The sequence below is a fragment of the Gopherus flavomarginatus genome, chromosome 2, assembly GCF_025201925.1.
Source record: "Gopherus flavomarginatus isolate rGopFla2 chromosome 2, rGopFla2.mat.asm, whole genome shotgun sequence".
Lineage (NCBI taxonomy): Eukaryota > Metazoa > Chordata > Testudines > Testudinidae > Gopherus > Gopherus flavomarginatus.
The window spans coordinates 29,568,659-29,586,941 of record NC_066618.1 but is presented as its reverse complement, the minus strand read 5'-3'; the positions used below and the strand labels follow the sequence as shown (position 1 = coordinate 29,586,941).

Here is an 18,283-nt window from a genome sequence, read left to right as displayed (position 1 = left end):
CAGGAAATATACAATACAGGAAACTGCCTTTATGGAATGACCAAATCCTCTGGGACAAAATATCAATGGGCTATTTTAATTACTCATATGCATATGAAGTGTTGCATTCAAAATCTGGGAAACAAAAAGAGACACTAAAAATACAGTCTTATGTTCAATATTTTAAAAAAATCTGAATTCATATAAAATATTTCCATAGGAATACTGAGTAATCTAACAAAAGAAATTAAAAATCTGCTCCAGAATGACTCTCTTAAAATATATGGCATAACACTCTTCCTGTATCTCTATAAGACAGAAGTTCACTCGTTATTCTTCCATTACTTGTCGTTTTCTATCCAAGTAGATAAAGCAGTGACAATGGTTGTTGCAGGAGATTGTTCAATCTGCTGTAGTTAAGAGCTCTGTCAGCATGTCTAATCTAAATTTAGTTTTTCGCATGTTTATAATATAGCATTAAAATTTACTCTGGGATGAAGTTCAACATAACATCATAAGTAGCCATTTATAACATCAATTTTCAGTTGTCGTCAGGTAGCTCTGGGGCACTACAGTACATAGAATTTCTGAAAAGAACATTCCCTTTTGCTTAGTTATTCTCAGAATCCTTGTTTTTATGTAAGTATATTGAGTACTAATAATGTCTTCATTTTGGGAAAGTTGGGCAAGTCCCCCATAAACTTACAAAGACAGACTGGGATTTCATAGATTCAAAGATGTAAAGGGTCTAGTTCAACCTCCTGCACAGCACATTATTTGTTACCACATCACTTACAGCAGCAATACCGAAAATCTTACGAGCTGGCAGAGGATACTCTCCCTACTCAAATATCTACCCTCCATGTTCTTTGGCTGCGATATTAAAAACATGCACTATTCTCTATTTAGTCAAGAAACACAAAAAAACAACGTTGGGAGCTCCCCCTTCTGGCTCTACAGCTGCAGTTGACAGACACTATTCCCAGAGCAGTACTGATGCCATTGGTGGTGACATTTGCACAGAAAAGTATACAAACAGAAGAATTATGTAAATTTAATCCCCTTTACAAATGAAAGGACGAAAATGTCAATGCTTCCAAAAATAAAAAAAGATAAAATTATATTATACTTATATATAGAGCGAGAGCAAGCACATATCACTCTTAATCCACACAAGTACAAAAATAATTGCAGTATAATTGAACAACATCTTTAGAACACAGAAGACGACAAGACCCAGCCAGCCTGGGCCCCAACCTGTCAAGCACTTATTCTCACTACTCTCTCATCTGCCAAAGACTCTCTCCTAACATCTCATAACAAGTATCCAAACCTCTTTTACAGCCCTTTCTCCCTCTCCGAGTGAGTTTCTCATCACTTCCACCACAAACACTTCATATACTTCTCTTCCAGGTTCAGAACGTTCTTTCTCTTCCCAATGCCTGCCCCCGTCCCAGACAAATGCTCAGAATGCATCTTCTTTCCAAACAGTAGTGTTCAAAGAGTTATACAGTTATAACTGGTTATGCGATTATATAACTTTACAACTTCTGTTTTAAAATTGAATTTGGCAAGTGAATTGTGTGTAAAGATTGTCTAGACAGTTTGGGGTTTATGAATGGGGAAGGAATAAAATATTAAAATTTTCTAATGGTTAAAAATATAGTAACCTAGAGATATTTAGCAACTGAACTTAGTATCGAAGTGCAATAGCCAGAATGATAAAATGTTCCATTAGATCAATTATCTTTCAAGACGAGATAGATAATGGACCCAAGGCTGGATTAAGACACAGGCACTACAGGCCCATGCTTACAGGGCCATTCATATTCTGAAACATAAGATTACATCAGAATTTCAGCTTTTATTAAAAACAAGTATCTAGCTGTGATGAACATTGAAAATAACTCCGTATCATATAACTATTATAGATACCTCAGTCTATATTTCTCTCACGTCTGCTATATGGATAAAAAGAGTTAATTTAGTTCTAAGGGTGGAGGGAGCTGCTACTCTGCAAGGTGGCAAGCTCTGGGTGTATTTAACCAAACAATACAGACATCAAGAAGATGATGTTACCTACCTTGTACAGGAATGAGTTTTTCAAGACATGTCCCCCTGTGGCTGCTCCACATCAGGATAAACATGCATGACCACGTGCTCTTAATTGGAGGGGTTTTTTTTCAGCTGTGTCTGTGGGTTCACACCTGTGCCCCAGTCACCATCATGCCCCAACAGGAGGGTACATAGGGAAGGGTGAACCTGCTGCCACTCCAGTTTCTTCTCAACCACAACAGTCCAAAGAGAGAGACTCCAAGGCAGAGCAGAAAAAGGGTGGGTAGTGGGACACACATAGGTACACGCCTCTCAAAGAACTCCAGTTACTATACAAGATAAATGATCTCTCTTCCGTCAAGTAGCGTCCCTGTGGGTGCTTCACCTAAGGAGACTCCTGAACAGTATCCCCATCATGGAGAAGGTTGCTGAGGAGGAGGATTCAGTATAGATCATGGAACAGCTTCACTGAAAGCTGTGTCAGCTCTGAGATCAGTCACGAGAGCGTAGTGCTGGAAAAATGTGGGTATTGAGGACCAGGTGGCTGGTCTGCAGATGTATGGAATAGGTATGTTTTTTGGGCTAATGAGGTAGATTGATCCCTGATGGAATGAGCAATGACTCTCGGAGGAGGCCCAACCCCTGAGGTTTTGTAACAGTTTAAGATGCAGCCATCTTGGATAGTGATTTGGGTGGAAATCAACTGTTTTTTCATACATTCTGCAACTGAGATGAAAAGTCTGGGTTTAATCCTGACAGGCCCGGTCACATCTACGTAAAAAGCTGGGAGCTCTTCTTATGTCCAGTGTATGAAAGCCCATTTCTTCTATGGAAGAGTGAGGCCTGGACTAGAACACCGGCACGTGAATCTCTTGCTTGATGTGAAATTTTGAGGAAACCATGGGAAAGAAGAGATAGTGAAAATGAAGTATCATCTTGCCACAGTGAAAAGCTCTATATACTGGGTGCAGCCATCAAGGCTCCAAGCTCTCCTATCCTCCTAGCCAAAGTGATGGCTATGAAGAATGTCATGTCAAGGGACAAATGAAGGAGGGAACAGTTCGTCATAGGTTCCATGATCATGGAGGTTTCCTCAGTGCTCCGAGGACTAAGCTGAGGCCCCAAGGCGGAAAGAGGTTGAACAGGCCTTTCATAAACTCTGTTGTGGTTGGATGCGTGAAAACTGAAAACCCCTCAATAGGGGCTGTGTGTGAAAGGCTCTGACAGTGGCTAGGTGAACTTTAATGGAATTCAACGATAATCCTGAGGTTTTTAATTTGAACAGGTAATCGAGAACATATGTAAGGCAAGACTCAAGAGGAGGCTTAGATCGGCATAGATTCTGCAATTAAGTTTGCCTTGTCGAAAGTCTGCTATGAAGCAGAACTGTTAATACACCTAGGTAGCAGTCTTGTTCTATACAAGAGAGCTATCTAGTAGCCAGGACTTGAGGTGAAGTGCCACAAGAGTCGGGTGAGTGATGGATCTTGACTCTTTGGTGAGAAGATTCACTGACAGGGAAAGATGGAGAGGCGGAAGCAGAGACATGTGAACTAGCTTTGTCTGAGTCAACACTGTGCTATGATGATGGCTAGTAATCTTTCTTGTTTCAAATTGTTCAGGAACATAAGCAGTAGGGGAGTGGGGGGACAAGCATAAAGCAGTACATAAGGCTAAGGAATAACTAGGGCATTCCCCATTGAGTTGCAGCTATTTTCTCCCCTCAGGCAGAGTCGTTTACACTTCTTATTGGATGGAGTTGTGAAGAAATCTATTTGTGGATTGCTCCAGGTAAGACACCTCTTTTGGAAAACCTCTTTGTTCACAGCTCCTATTCATGGTTGATGCTGAAATGTCTGCTGAGAGAATCCGCCACTCTGTTCTGTAGTCCTGGTAGATATTGAAATCTGTATGCATTGTATATTTACGAGTTTTATGGCTTCTGCACATAATGAGTGGGATCTTTCTCCGCCTTGACAGTTGATATAATACACTGCTCATCTGTTGTTCAGCATTATTCTGGTCGGGTGGCCCCTGATGTGGAGAAGGAAGTGCTAGCAAGTATGATGAACTGCTCTAATATGTTGATATTGAGGATAGCCTCCAAAGGTGTCTATCTTTTCTGAGCTATGAGGTTTTGGGAGTGTGCGCCCCAACCTAGCAGATAAGTGTCTATGGTGATGACTCACAGGGGAGAGGCACTGCAGGAATGGAACTCCCATATTTAGTGGGTCTTTCCACCAAATTAGAAGACGAGGCCCCTGCAAGGTATGGGCACCCATTTGCAGAGAATGTACTTGTTGAGTGAATGGACAGTTCTCAGCCAGGCTTGAAGACACTGAGAGATTAGTCTTGCTAAATGTGCAGAATACCACATGGCCCAGAAGTTGTAGGCAAGCCTGTGCTGTGGTTTGCTGTCTTTGTTTTATCTTTGAAACAAGGTTGGACATTGTGGCAAATCTGTCTTTCAGCAAGTAGGGTCTAGCGGTGGTGGAGATGAAGTGGCCTCAGCGAAGTTTATGCATTGAATGAGTGAAAGCACAGATTTCTTGTGTGTTGAGGTAAAGGTCTACCAAGTGGAACAGAGATTGGGTTTTGTGGTTGCTGACTATATCTCTAGAAGCAGGTGACCTTTAGGAGCTAATCACCCAGGTAGGGAAAGAATTATTCACATCTGAAGAAGGTGGGATGCAGTGACTGGTAAAGACTCTTGAGATGATGGAAAGGCCAAAGGGTAGGATGAGATATTGATAGCGGTGCCTGCCTACCACAAAACGTAGAAATGGTCAGTGTGAGGTATGCATGGCACTATGGAAATAGGCATTTTGAAGGTCGAGGTAAACAAACTAATCTTCCGGATACAGAGAGGAAATCATCATTGCTAGGGTTACCATTCTGAGCTGTTGAGCGTGGATGGACATGTTCAAAGTTCTGAGGTCCAGAATTGGTCTCCTCCTCCCATCTCTCTTTGGGACCAGGAAGTGCTGAGAATAGAACACTTTCCTAAAGTCCAGTGGAATGGGGTAGATCATCAACCCTGCCACCTGTTCCCCAGTGTTAGCAGGGATTGTACTTCCTACCTGAGAAAGTCCTCATGAGAAGGGTCCCTGAAAAGGGACAAGGAGTGGGTTGGGGTGGGGGAGTAGAGAGCTGAACTGGATGGAATAACCGGAGAAATTATTCCAAGATCCACATGTCAAAGGTGATAAGTTCCAAAGAAAATAGAAAATGGGAAAGCCAATCCCCATAATGGTCGTGAAGTGCAGGATCTAGAGTGGGAGATGGTTTGTGACTCTTGATCAGTAGGTCAAAGTGGACATTTTGAGGATGTCACTGATTGAGAGAATACCCTTTTTTAGATCTGGGTTCTTCCTGGGGGGTTCAGTTGGCCTCATGGGCTGGGGTAGACTGAACAAGGTTATGGAGCCGTCTGTGACCTGCTGTATTTCTTTGTCACAGGTGTGTAATTCGTCAGAGACCATAGCATCACTCATGAGTTCTTGAGAGAGCAAAGGGACCCATCTGTGGTGTTGCTAAACAATTCATTCCCCTCAAAGAGAAGGTCCTTAACAGCATTGTGTACCTCCCAGGAAAGGTCAGAGTACTGCTGTCAGGAAGCTTGGTGCATACAGCACATAAAAAATGGTTACTCACATTTTTGTAATTGTTGTTCTTTGAGATATGTTGCTCATGTCCTTTCCACTGTGGCTGTGCACACACCCATGTGCGTAGCCATCAGAGACTTTTGCCTCAGCGGTACCTGTAGGGCTGGCTGTGGCACCCTCTGGAGTGCCGCGCTCATGGCACAGTATATCAGGCACAGCCAGCCCTGTGCTCTCTCGGTTCCTTCTTGCCCACAACTCTGACAGAGGGGCTGGAGGGCTGGTAATGGAATGGACATGAGCAATACACCTCAAAGAACAACAGTTACAAAAAGGTGAGTAACTGTTTTTTCTTCTTCGAGTGCTTCTCATGTCAATTCCATTGTAGGTGATTCGCAAGCTGAATCCCAGGAGGTGGGCTCAGTCTTGGAACCAAGAGGGCATACAGCTGCTGGCACCTGATATATTGCGCCACAAGCATGGCACTTCAGAGGGCGCCACAGCGGCCCATGGGTACTGCTAAGCCAAAAGTCTCCGACAGCCGCGCATGTGGGCGCGTGCATACCGACAATGGAAATCGACATGAGCAAGCAATCTAAGAACTACTGCCATAGCCATGGGGCATTTGGCTGTGTTGACTGCAACAAGTGAGGCTTGGAGAGATGCTTTGGCAACTGTCTAACCTTACGTAATGAGGGCCTGAAATTGTTCCCTGTGATCCTGAGGCACGAGTACAATAAAAGATACAAATTTGGAATAATATGTGAAGTCATACCTTGCTATCAGGATTTGTAATTGGCTTTTCTGAACTGTAGAGAGGCTAAGCAGTAGCTCTTATGAACCAGACGTTTTAGCTTTATTTGGTGGGGCTGAACGGAATCAATGTTGTCTGTCTGATTCGTTAACTGCCTCAACTACCAGCGTGTTACTTATAGGAAAAAAAAATACTCCAAGCCTATGGGCCGGACATAGTACTTCTTGTCAACCCGTTTGCATGTCAGTGGTACAGTGGCTGGGATTTGCCACACCATGGAGGCTGGGGCTAGGTAGTGCAATCTTTCCCTGAGATGTATGATAGATGTTCAACAGGAAACACTGGAATCTCTAATGTATCTACTACACATTTCATAAGGTCTTGGAAGGCCTTGAAATCATCAGGGTAAGATTGATGGAAGAGGCAAGATTGCCTCATCTGGTGAGAAAGAGGACTTGTGTGAATGTGTTGTTTCTTCCTCCTCAGCTGGTTCATGATCTGCTTGGGATATTCCTGTTGAGCAAGACTAAAGGGTGCTGGTTGTTGCTCCTGACATGTCCTCTTATGAGGTGGGACCCTGTAGAAATGGTCACCATAGGAGGCCCAAAGGTTCCAGTATGCCCACTGAGGTGGAGCATAAGAGTACGGGTGAGGCCCCATGGATGTCCCTGCCAGGGTCTCTGACGTGTTTCCTGCTAGGAGTTTCCTCCTGAGAGTGAACCTCAAGAGAGTGAGGCTTGAAGGCAGAGAAGCCACATATAGATATCTCCAAGTCCTATGTGGGCTCTATCAGAGGTGTGCAAGTGGCGCAGTGGAGACTGTAATGGTACTGGAGGACAAGCCACAATTGACAATGGCATGGATGGAGGGTAAGTAGACTCCAAGAAATGAGTCGGTACCAGTGGGGAATCCTCCTAGTATCTGTCAACAATGGTGATTAAAGCTCTTCCATGAGTTGAAGATCTTCATGAGAGCAGCCTAGATTGTACTGGAGACTCTGGTATGGACCTTCAGGAGTCAATATGTATCACAGTACTGGGGATTGTACTGAGGTTGGGTCAGTATGTGAGAGCAGCCTTTGCTGGGTTCTAGAGCTTCTGTCTGCAGGAGTGAATTTTCCCTTCTCTTGTCCCGTTCTCAGGAGTAGGTCTTCTTTGGTGGTACCCTAGGGCCCCTGGAGTGTTTGCTACCAAAGAACTGGAGGCAGGTGGCTGCTCCAATGTACAAGGGTGACTCAGACCCTAAACGTCTCAGAAAATAGGAGTTTAAGTCTGATCTCTCTGAATTTCTTGTACTATTAGTTCCTAAATTTGAGTAGATCTTGCATATGGGGGGAATGTGTTTTTTCCCAAAGCAACTGAAGCAGCTTGAATGCCCGTTGCTGCAGGGAAAAGACTTGTAGCAGGTGTGACAGAGTTTGAAGCCTGGGGTCTTGGGCATAACCTATACTCAGCCATACTCAAGGCTGCAGCTTGAGGCCCAGAACAGGAAAAGGAAAAAACAGGAAGGAGAATCCTCCCCATTTCCAAAAGGCACAAAGTACTATATAAGGGAAAAATAAAAAAAAAAAGAAATACTTGTAAAATTAAGAAAAAAAAAAGCAAGAGGTGTAACAAGTCACATGGCTTAGCTAATGGACACGGCAATGCACCGTCTCAAGCTGAAAACAGTTAAGAAGGAAGTAGAGAGCTATGCCATATGCCCTTGGATTGTGGCATGAGGACGTGTAGGGTGCAGATGCAGACCCGCACACACATATCCTGATGTGGAGCACCCAGAGGGACACTACTTGAAGACATGTCTAAAACCAAGCAGTCCACAACCTAGCCAAACACTTTGGACTTGCTGGAGAACGGAAAACCCCTGGGGAAGGACAGGAAAAAGCAAAGGTGTTAGAATAAGCATTAAAAGGAAGTCTCCCTCCAGCAAGGGGAACAGACCAGAACCAGATAGCAGAAGAGGAGGGTGCAGAAGAAGTCTGAACTCCTTGGAAGACACTCAGACCCAAAAGACACTCAGGAGTGAAGTTATTTTTCCATAGATTTATGTATCTCAAGTACTTCATCTATGAGCTAACGTGCATGTAAAATTTAGAAGTGCCTTTGGAAAGCCTATGTGCTACTTACTGTAATTGTCATGAAGGTCACAAAAGCATGACACAGTAATCCACAGTACACATGTGAGTGCAACTCTGGGGAGGGAGTAGGAAGGCTCTGAAGAAACTTGTCGGAGCAGTTGGGGTATAGGATCCAACTTCCCCATGAGGCACTAGACTTAGAGTCTGTCCACGAGGAGTGGGCCTGAAAGGCCAGATATAGAGACTTTATCTTACCCTTCAAAGCCTGTGGGAGCCAAAGGTTTGGGTACAACAGTCAGATGAGCATCCACAAAGGGGAGCGCAACCAGGGCAGTCACGCTAGCGCTTTTAGTTGCCCAGAAAAGTTTGAAAACGTGACCTGAGTGTAACCAATACAGCAGTGTCTGCTTAAGTCTGCAGACAACCTGAAACCCCTGAGGTGTCAACCCCATATGTCTCTAAGGGATGTTAAATGCAAGATCAACTACTCTGAAGGGACGGCACCAACACCCCCCATCAGGGGATTCTATGCAGGGCAGGAGCAGAAGAATCGAGCAGATGCATCTCACCAATCCAAGCAGATACACTTGGGGGCCACCCTTCCTCTTGAGGAAGGAGACGAAAGATCCTGATACTCCTTAGGAAAAAGGGGGCCCATGCTACTGACCCTGCCTCTCTGGGAGGACCCACTGACACCACCACTCCAAGTATTGCACATGGAGGGGTAGGATTTGAGCATGGATGTCAGGCACAAAGGATCCTCCATGATGTGGTGTGCCCAGAGCCCAAGATTGCCTTCATCTGGCCCTGAATGATCCAGTTCTGATCTCTGTTCCAGCGCTGTAAATCCAAGGTAACTCCTTTGTGCTCAGACTTCAACAACAATGCCACCTGGGGCTGTAAGATTGTCAGAGCTCATAACCTAAGCAGTTTGGGTTGGAAGGTCAGTGCTTGGAGATATTCAAAGATAATTCACTAGCCTCCCTTCTTGGAGTAAACCAGTGCCCCCAGAATGGAGATACACAGTACTGTGTTGTCAGGTGAAGTGTCAACCTGAGATCCTGACAATTTACCATCAATTAAGTATCCTCTGACAATTTTTATAAGAATGGTGGGTGCTTATTCCAGGTTCCTGACACAATTCTAATGGAGGTATTTGCTTAACACAACTGTCTATGCCCCTGTATTTTCAACTGGACAATTTACATCATGTGCTAAACTGCTTTGTTACTGCTGCTGGAACACATGCACCAGAGCTGCTAAAATGACACACACTTTTTAAAAGGAATTATTGTTAGTATTAGTATTGTATTCATAAATTTTTTTACCCATTTCAATCAGTGATAAATTGAAGTACATTAATTTGCTTATTTGTCTTCTAATCAATATGAACAAAATACTTTAAGGAGTTTAAGCAAAATACTATTGTAAGCACATTACTATTAAAATTGCAAAGTCAGAGTATAATAATTTTATAAAATTGTGGGCATGATTGATTTTTTAATGGACCATTCACTTGTTCTCTGACCCCTAAGGATTTTTTGTTCCAAGCCTCTTACACATAGTAAATTCATTAAATTCAGCCTAGTTCCCAAAAGTATTGCATCATTAAAGGTATAGAGCTGCAAACACCAAACAAAACAGAGTAAGTGAACTGTGCCACTAAAACATAATGAAAGTGAATAAAGGAGCCATTATGAACCAGCATCATTTTACTGTCTCCCCCAGTAATTATTTCTAGACTTTTGGTTAATTTGCATGGGCAGTAATTTATTATGTATCTAATATAGTTACATTAGAAAATAGAAAGGAAGAACTGCAATCTGACTGTGACAATTCAAAACCACCATGGACTGAGTCATAATCTGGTACTTTTGGAAACTTAAGGAAGCACCCAGCACATTTTTGTTGCTATGTTATTATGGTTTATTAGTAGTACAGGTCCCCACAACAAAAAAATTACATAATAATCGTACACATGACACAACAAGAATGAAACCAACAATTGGGGTGGGGATCTGAGGAGAGAGGAAAGATCTGGGTCACAATAATAAGATCATGCTGTTACCAAGTTCTGCCATATGCACATATTAACGATTTGAGTGGATATATAAATTCTTTTTTGACACAGCAGGAGTGAGGTATTAAGGAGAGATTTCAAGGAGGTGAGAGTAGTTTGGTGAATGGGGATTGGGAAGTTGTTCCATACATAGGAGGCTATATAATTATACGGTAGTACTCAGACTGACTATTACAATCTGTCTTACAACATGCATATTCTACACTCTCACCAATATTATTGAGAGAGTGCGCATAACAGAAAATTTCCCTACCATGAAAAATAATTTTGCGCATCATGCAGATTCTAACATTCAGCTTTGATGATGATATAAACACACACACACACACACACACACACACACACACACACCTTGTTACATATTTCCTCCAGCTTCAAAACTTTCCTTTACAGTTTTATTTGAGAAAGCAACTACTTCAAAAGAATGTCTCAACAAAACAGGAAGACATTTAGTGCTCCTATTTTTGTTTTATCAATAAAAGGAAAATTAAGACATAAGTAAAGATGAAAAGCCATGGTTCGGCCTCTATGCTAGCAGAGGGAAACTCAGAGATTTACAATTAAACTCTGTTAACAGATTAATCCATATCTTTTTGGGAGCCAAACATCAAATATAGAGTTCACAGATTCATATATATTAAGAACAGAAGGGATCATCATGATCAACTAGTTTAACCTCCTGCATTACACAAGTCAAAATTTCACCCAGTGATTTCTGCATCAAGCCTACAACTTCTGGTTGAGCTAGGGTATATCTTTTAGAAAAACATACAGTCTTCCACTCCATCCCTAAGTAAGTTGTTCCAATGGTTAATAACTCTCAGTGTTACAAATGTGCACCTTATTTCTAGTCTGAGTTTGTCTAATTTAAGTTTAGCTTGTTATGCCTTTGTTTCCTAGATTAAACAGCCACCTACTCTCAGAAATCTCCCCATGTAGGTGCTTTCAGACTGTGAACAAGTCACTTCCTAATCTTCTCTTGGATTTAGCCCTAAATGAAGTAAGAAGAGATAACAGAGCCTGGGCCCAGAATCCCTGGAGTCTGCAGGACACAGGGTGAAACTCAGATTGGAAATATTAGCTTGTTTAAAATAATGAGGAGCATATGACACAAACAATACACAGGTTTCAAATGTTAAGGGAAGGAGAACAAGGCAAAAATAGAGGTACTCACCACTTGGTTTTACAATTAACAGTTTAATGTACATATTATTCCATGACAACATAAACAGAACTGCAGTGACAAATTTATTTGCAATGATCAAATTTTAAATTCTATTTCAGAACAGCATAAAAACAACTAGTTATAAACTAGGTATGGAAGACTTTAAGGGAAAGTTACAAAATGTATTTCAATTTTATATAAATATTTGTAGTCTGTAAAATCGATTATCGAACCACTCTTCAGAAAAATCAGTCTTTCACGTGCCCCAATTAAGAAATAATTATACAGCTGCTACTGGTCACATAAAAGATACTGAATGCAGTCAAAAGAAACTGTCACTGTTTATGGCCCAAACAAATCCAGTTTCTCTCTGTTTCTTTCTGTTATATTAACTATATAAACACATCAGCATTTGGCTAATTTTATCAATGAAAACCAAACTTCAGTTGCATGTAAATTCTTGAGTTTAGAAACACCACAACCCCCCCCCCAAACAGAAAAACTCTCTCTACTAATGTTTAAGCAAATACTGAAGTCTACCTCTCCTGTTCTTGCTTCATTCGTATTCTCTCCTCTTCTGAAGTAAGGGCTTCCTGAACTTTAATTTTACCAGTTTTCTCAATCTTGTCATCTTTGCGATGTTTGCCAAACCTGTTAATAACAAAACATTCTAACTTGTCAAATGAACACAAATGTATTTCTCTTTTCCTAGGACAATGTTGTACTTATTATAGAAGCAGCTGCTTGAAAACCAGGAGAGGAGACTGCCAAGATTTCTGAACCTCCATTTTTAATACTTCTGTCTTTGTTTTCTTGAGAATTTATAAAGGTGAGGTTTTTTTGTTTGTTTTTTATTATAGCATTGTATGCTTTTTTCTGACAACATTTCCGGATCACTATTTTTAAATCCACTATTTTTAAAATTATTCAACACTGTAACTTCCAGAGAATGTAAATCAGAGTTTACATTAGTATAGGCCCTTCTTTTATGAACTGCAGGAGACAATCCAGAATCATCTGTATAATAATTGCTCAATAAGCAATATCAGCTCACTTCACCCTATAGCAGCAGTTGCATTGGCTATAGTGGATAGAATTCAAATTGCCAGTTTTCACCTTTAAAACCCCAAATGATTTGAGACCTGATTACCTGTAGGATTGTCTCCCTCCTTGTGACATGCTGCCGTGATTAAGATCAGTGGAGGTGCTTGAGCTGGACCCTCCTCCTCTACATACAGGGAGGGCACTCTGCCGGCAACTTCTTCATGAGGGCCCCTCACCTCTGGAACGCCTTTCCCCCACTTGGTTAGCCAGACCTCAGAACTTTTAAACTTCCAGGCATGCTGCACATCCCACTGTTTTCTCCCAAGTATTTGGGGAGGGGAATGTCTGAGGTTGGAAGTTTATTTATTGTTAGGAGCAATGAGAGTGTGTATGTGTGTGTGTGTGTTAATTTTTACCCATCATAGATGGAATTACATATTTTATACACTTAAATAAAGAAATACAATATTCCTCAAGTTTTAGGGAGTAAGAAAACGACAACTTTTGGGCATATTTAAAGCACAAGGATAACATCTACATATCTATTAAGCCCATTGTGTTTATCACTTCAAAAACCTTAAGAGTATTTTTTCCATCAAATGCTCTGCTGAAACTGATGAAAGTAGACAGCCACTTATGGCACTATTCACTCAGAAGTTTACATCAAAAGTCAAATGAAAGCACTAACAATGTGCAAAGTGGAGCCAGGTCAATCAAATTGCCATCCATTCAAAACGTTTACAAACAGAAGAATATAAACTTCTCTTAAACACTTACAAAAAATTAGTATTCATGGGTCAGAGGAAAACTTTGAAACTAGCAGGATTTTTTATAACAACATTTCCCCCCCCTTTCCCCTCCTTCCTAAAACAAAGCCATTGTGTGGGCCGAATACATACCATACAGTGACCCTAAAGAAAGATTAATCTCAGGTCACACCATCTAAAATTATACAAGGCAGCCAAGTTTATGGATCTTAGGGGTAGCTATAAAAAAATGAAGAAAATGGGAACTATGCAGACTTTGGAGTACATGGATGTTCTCTGTTTTTCCCAGGATGCTCATTTCTAAAGTAATCCAGGCCAATGAGGCATGAGGCTAAATTGATCATTAATAATTATTTGGAAAGGGAGAGGACATCACAGAGCTTGAGAACATGAAACTCTCAAAGGAGGTATAATATTCTGATAGCAATTAAAATCTTTGGTTATACATTGGGACAGTTGCTTTATGTATCACATGTATAATTAAAATTCAATCAGTGATTAGCAGTACCTGGATAAGATAGAAAGAATAGTAAAGGGTAAATATGGTGGCACTAGGAGCTTTTTAATGACCTGAAAATCAAAAAGAAATCTACAAAAAACGGAAAAATTGACAGATTGCTAAGGATGAATACACAAGAATAGCACAAGGCACGCAGGGACAAAATCAGAAAGGCTAAGGCACAAAATGAGTTACATTTAGCAAGGGATATAAAAACCAGAACGAAGAGGTTCTATGAATACAACAGGAACAAGAAACAAAGCATTGTTTCACCATTCGGTGGGGAAGAGTTAATAATGGATGGCATCACGAAGATGGAAGTATTTAATGCTTATTTTACTTAAGTTTTTACTAAAATTGTTAATTATGACCAAATGCATAACACAATTAATATTAACAAGGAGGAAGGAACACAAGCCAGAACAGGGAAAGAACAGATTAAAGAATGTTTAGATAAGTTAGATGTAATCAAGTTGGCGTGGCCTGATGAAATTCACCCGAGGGTACTTGAGGAACTAGCTGAAGCATTAGTGATTATCTTCTTTAAGAACTCTCGTGGATAGGAGAAGGAAAAAACATAGAACGTATCTTTAAAAAGGGTAACAAAGAAGAGCTAGGGGGATTATAGATCAGACAGCCTATCTTTGATATCTGAAAAGATACAAATTGATTTTTTAACAATTTGTTTCAGTAAGCACCTGAAAGAAAATAGGGTGATAAATTATAACCCACATAAATGTGTGATGCCACACCAATCTAATTTCCTTCTTTGACATGGTACTGGCTTACTGTGGTTTAGATGAAATTACTTGGCGGGGGAGGGGCGCAGACTGGTTAAAAACTGTACTCAATGAGTAGTTATCAATGGTTCACCGTCAAACTGGAAGGACATATCTAGTGGGATCTCTCTAGGTCCAGCACCATTAATAATTTCATTTATGACTTGGCTAGTGGAGTGGAGAATATGCTTATAAAATGTGCAGATGACACCAAGCTGGGAGAGGTTGCTAGCACTTTGGAGATCAGAATTCAAATTCAAAATGACCTTGACTAATTGGAGAACCAGTCTGAAACCAACTAGATGAAATTCAGTAAAGACAAGTGCAAAGTACTAAACTTTGCATGGGAAAATCAAATACAAAACTGCAAAATGGGGAATAAGTGGCTAGACAGTAGTTCTGCTGAAAAAGATCTCGGGGTTATAATGGATCACAAATTGAATATGAGCCAACAAACTGATGCAGATTGAAAAATGCTAATATCATTCTGAGGTGTATTAACAGGAGTGTCGTATGTAAGTCATGGGAGGTAGCTGTCCCACTTTATTTGGCACTGGTGAGGCCTCAGCTGGAGTACTGGGCCCAGTTTTGCATGCCGCACTGTAAGAAAGATGTGGACAAGCTGGAGAGAGTCCTGAGAAAAGCAACAAAAATGATAATAGGATTAGAAAACCTGACCTCTGAGGAAAGGTTAAAAACACCTGTGTATGTCTAGTCTTGAGAAAAGACGACTGCGGGGGGATCTGATAACAGTCTTCAAACAGGTTAAGGCCTGTTCTAAAGCAGATGGTGATCAACTGTTCTCCATGTTCACTGGAGGAAGGGCAAGAAGTAATGGGCTTAATCTGCAATAAGGGAGATTTAGATTAGATATTAGCAATAAATAAATAACAGCAACTTTCTAACTACAAGTATAGTTAAGAAATGTAATTGGCTTCCAAGCAAGGTTGTGGAATCCCCATCACTGGCAGCTTTTAAGTTAGACAACACCTATCAGGGATGATCTAGATCCTGCCTCAGCACAGTGGACTGTACTATATGACCTCTCAAGGCTCTTTTCAACCTTGCATTTCTATGATTCTATAATCTTCTAAAGAACTCTACCTGTGTATCAAATAATAGTTGCTCCCCTCAAGAAGACAAGAAAAATTATATATCTCAGGTAAAATTTTAATCCAGGTTTTGGATCCTATATGCTGGATGAAAGGGCCCAAGCAGTGTAAAGGAGCACTAAACCCCAGTATTTGGCTAGAGGATTCCCCCAGGGGCAGAACCGTGGAAGATAGCTGCAAGCCCTGGTATATGTGGTGTGCTTGAGGGGATTGGGAGTGGGGGAAGGGAGGGGAGAAAGAGGCTGGTGGTGAGAGAAGCATGTCAGGGGTCGAGTTGCAGCACATACTGCTGTGGAGATTCCAGGCAGCACTATGCTCCATAGGCAATCAGGGCCAGGCTGTTGTAACTCTGACAGGACTCCAGTGCTGTCTATGTTATGCCAGGAGCAGCCCAGCATTGGGAAGATACAAAGGTGACTTGAAGCCACCATGCCCCCTTTACGACTGCTCCTTTCGGAGGTACACCCTTAATGTACAATGAGAAATATAGACCAAACAAAAATGTAATACTCCCTCTTCACCCTAGGTAATACTAAAATAATTCTAAATGTAACTTTTTTCTATTTACAAACATAGTTTAATATTCTTCTAAGGATGGTTATAGCATGCATTATATTATTAAACAATATCCTCTTAATAATAACATAAGCAAGCAAGAACATATCTCACACATTAATCAGTTTATTTAGTGTTTCCTTAATCCAAGTTCTGCTTCTTAAAAGTGTAGTTTTAAAAAATGGTTTAATGGTACTCTAATTGGAACATATACAAATATTTCAAGATTTTTTCTGACAAATTGAAATAAGGGGTGTAAATTAAAAATATCCTATCTATCCAACAGTGTGAGAAGCTGATGATAGAGAGCAGCTGAAATCTTGTTCACTCTAATTGCCAACATACTCCAGGGCTCTATTAATTTTTAGCTTCTTCATTTTCTTTTTGCAGCGAGGGTCAAAGAACATTTCTATATGCATGTGAACTCTCAAAGTCAGCTTCACAGTGTTAAACCTCAACTCAGTCTATGACAACAATCATATAATATCAAGACAGTTAAAGATATAAAAGGATCAATTATTTTTCTTTTATGATGTTCTAGAACAGGGTGTCCTTTTCAGACAGGTCACCTTTCAAGTTACAGTATAGCAGAAGAAAGTGCTAACCTTAAAGCCATGGTGGCAGTTTGTTGCATTATTAACAAAGCAAAGAGGATCTGAGAACAGAGTCCTGTACTTCTGAATTGTTATCTCAGACTAGGATAACCTGTGTGTAGCCATCCAAGCAGAGTAAAGTATATAGCAAAAATCCTTTTGTTGGTCACCCAGCTGTACTAAACTGGCGTCCGCTTGCTTGAGTGAATTTTCCATCAGCCGATTTGGGGACTGATCCAAAGCCCATTAAACTCGACAGAAAGACTCTCAGTGACTTCAACGGACTTAGAATCAGGCCCTCAGAGTTGCTCAATAATATAAGGAAAGAGTGAAAAGAGGGGAGAAAAATTCCTTAGAATGTAATGATAAATACACAGGAGAGTTCATTTCATATATAAAAAAAACAGATCTGCTTTCAGATTGATGAAAAATGGTTATATGCGAGCAACGAGAATTCAGAAATATTATCTATTAAGAATAACGTCAGTTAGAAAGAACATATCAATATCTCTGATACAACAAAAATAATCTTCATGTAATCTGCTAAATGGATTTTACTCTGATGCGTTACTGATGAGATCATTGCCATCTGCCAAATCGTCCACATATTTCATTAGAATAAAGAGCTATGGAAGAAATATGCATTAGTTGATTAATAAAAAAAACACAAAAATTGATTGGGACAGAAAAAGTTCAGTAGCATTATGTTCTTTATTAGACAAAGGACCGTCATTAAAAATTAACAAATGGTAAGTGTCTCAAGCTATTCTATTGATGCTTTCTGATGTAAAGTAAGGCATGCTCTTTTCCCAGTGACAAAATTTCTCTCTCTCCCTCACACACACACACACACCCCACTACTCAGAAAGGGTATTAGCAATAACCTATGTAATGTTTTGACCCTGTTGTGTCAGTAAAATTGTAAGATTTATATTTGTAATAATTCTTCTAAATGACAACACAAACAGTACCTCTTTTTATAGATAAAATAAAAAGTATTTTTAATTAATGTCCAATGCGACACTTTAAACAAAAGGTTCCTGATTTATGGCAAACAGATGCTTAATAGTATCAGCTGCTTCCCTTAAAAATGATAGACTATTAAACCTGAAATATTAATGATCTTGAGAGTTTATAAGTTCTCCAGACTTTGGCAAAATTTTAAAATTAATATTTAATAAAATTCCCATTTAATGCAATGTGTGTATTATATATTCCCAAC

The 18,283-nt window shown here is 40.5% G+C and overlaps 1 protein-coding gene and 1 long non-coding RNA gene across 12 annotated transcripts in view; one reads left to right on the top strand and one right to left on the bottom strand.

Moving 5' to 3' along the window:
• Positions 1–18,283, bottom strand: part of PARD3 (par-3 family cell polarity regulator) — a 658,805-nt gene that overhangs the window by 151,709 nt on the left and 488,813 nt on the right. For 6 of the 9 annotated variants that reach the window (XM_050939008.1, XM_050939010.1, XM_050939009.1 and 3 more), the window contains one exon: positions 12,253–12,363. The exons of the other annotated variants lie outside the window; for them this stretch is intronic. In XM_050939008.1, the coding sequence (XP_050794965.1) occupies positions 12,253–12,363 (111 nt within the window). The remainder of the gene's footprint in view (positions 1–12,252; positions 12,364–18,283) is intronic. 9 annotated transcript variants of the gene reach the window in all.
• LOC127044385 (uncharacterized) overlaps positions 1–18,283 on the top strand; it is a 44,199-nt gene that overhangs the window by 2,982 nt on the left and 22,934 nt on the right. For 2 of the 3 annotated variants that reach the window (XR_007772470.1, XR_007772468.1), the window contains exon 2: positions 12,425–12,541. This is a non-coding gene — a long non-coding RNA (uncharacterized LOC127044385). Of the gene's footprint in view, positions 1–3,761; positions 3,826–12,424; positions 12,542–18,283 lie in introns of all 3 variants that reach the window. The other variant, XR_007772469.1, reaches the window with a different exon arrangement.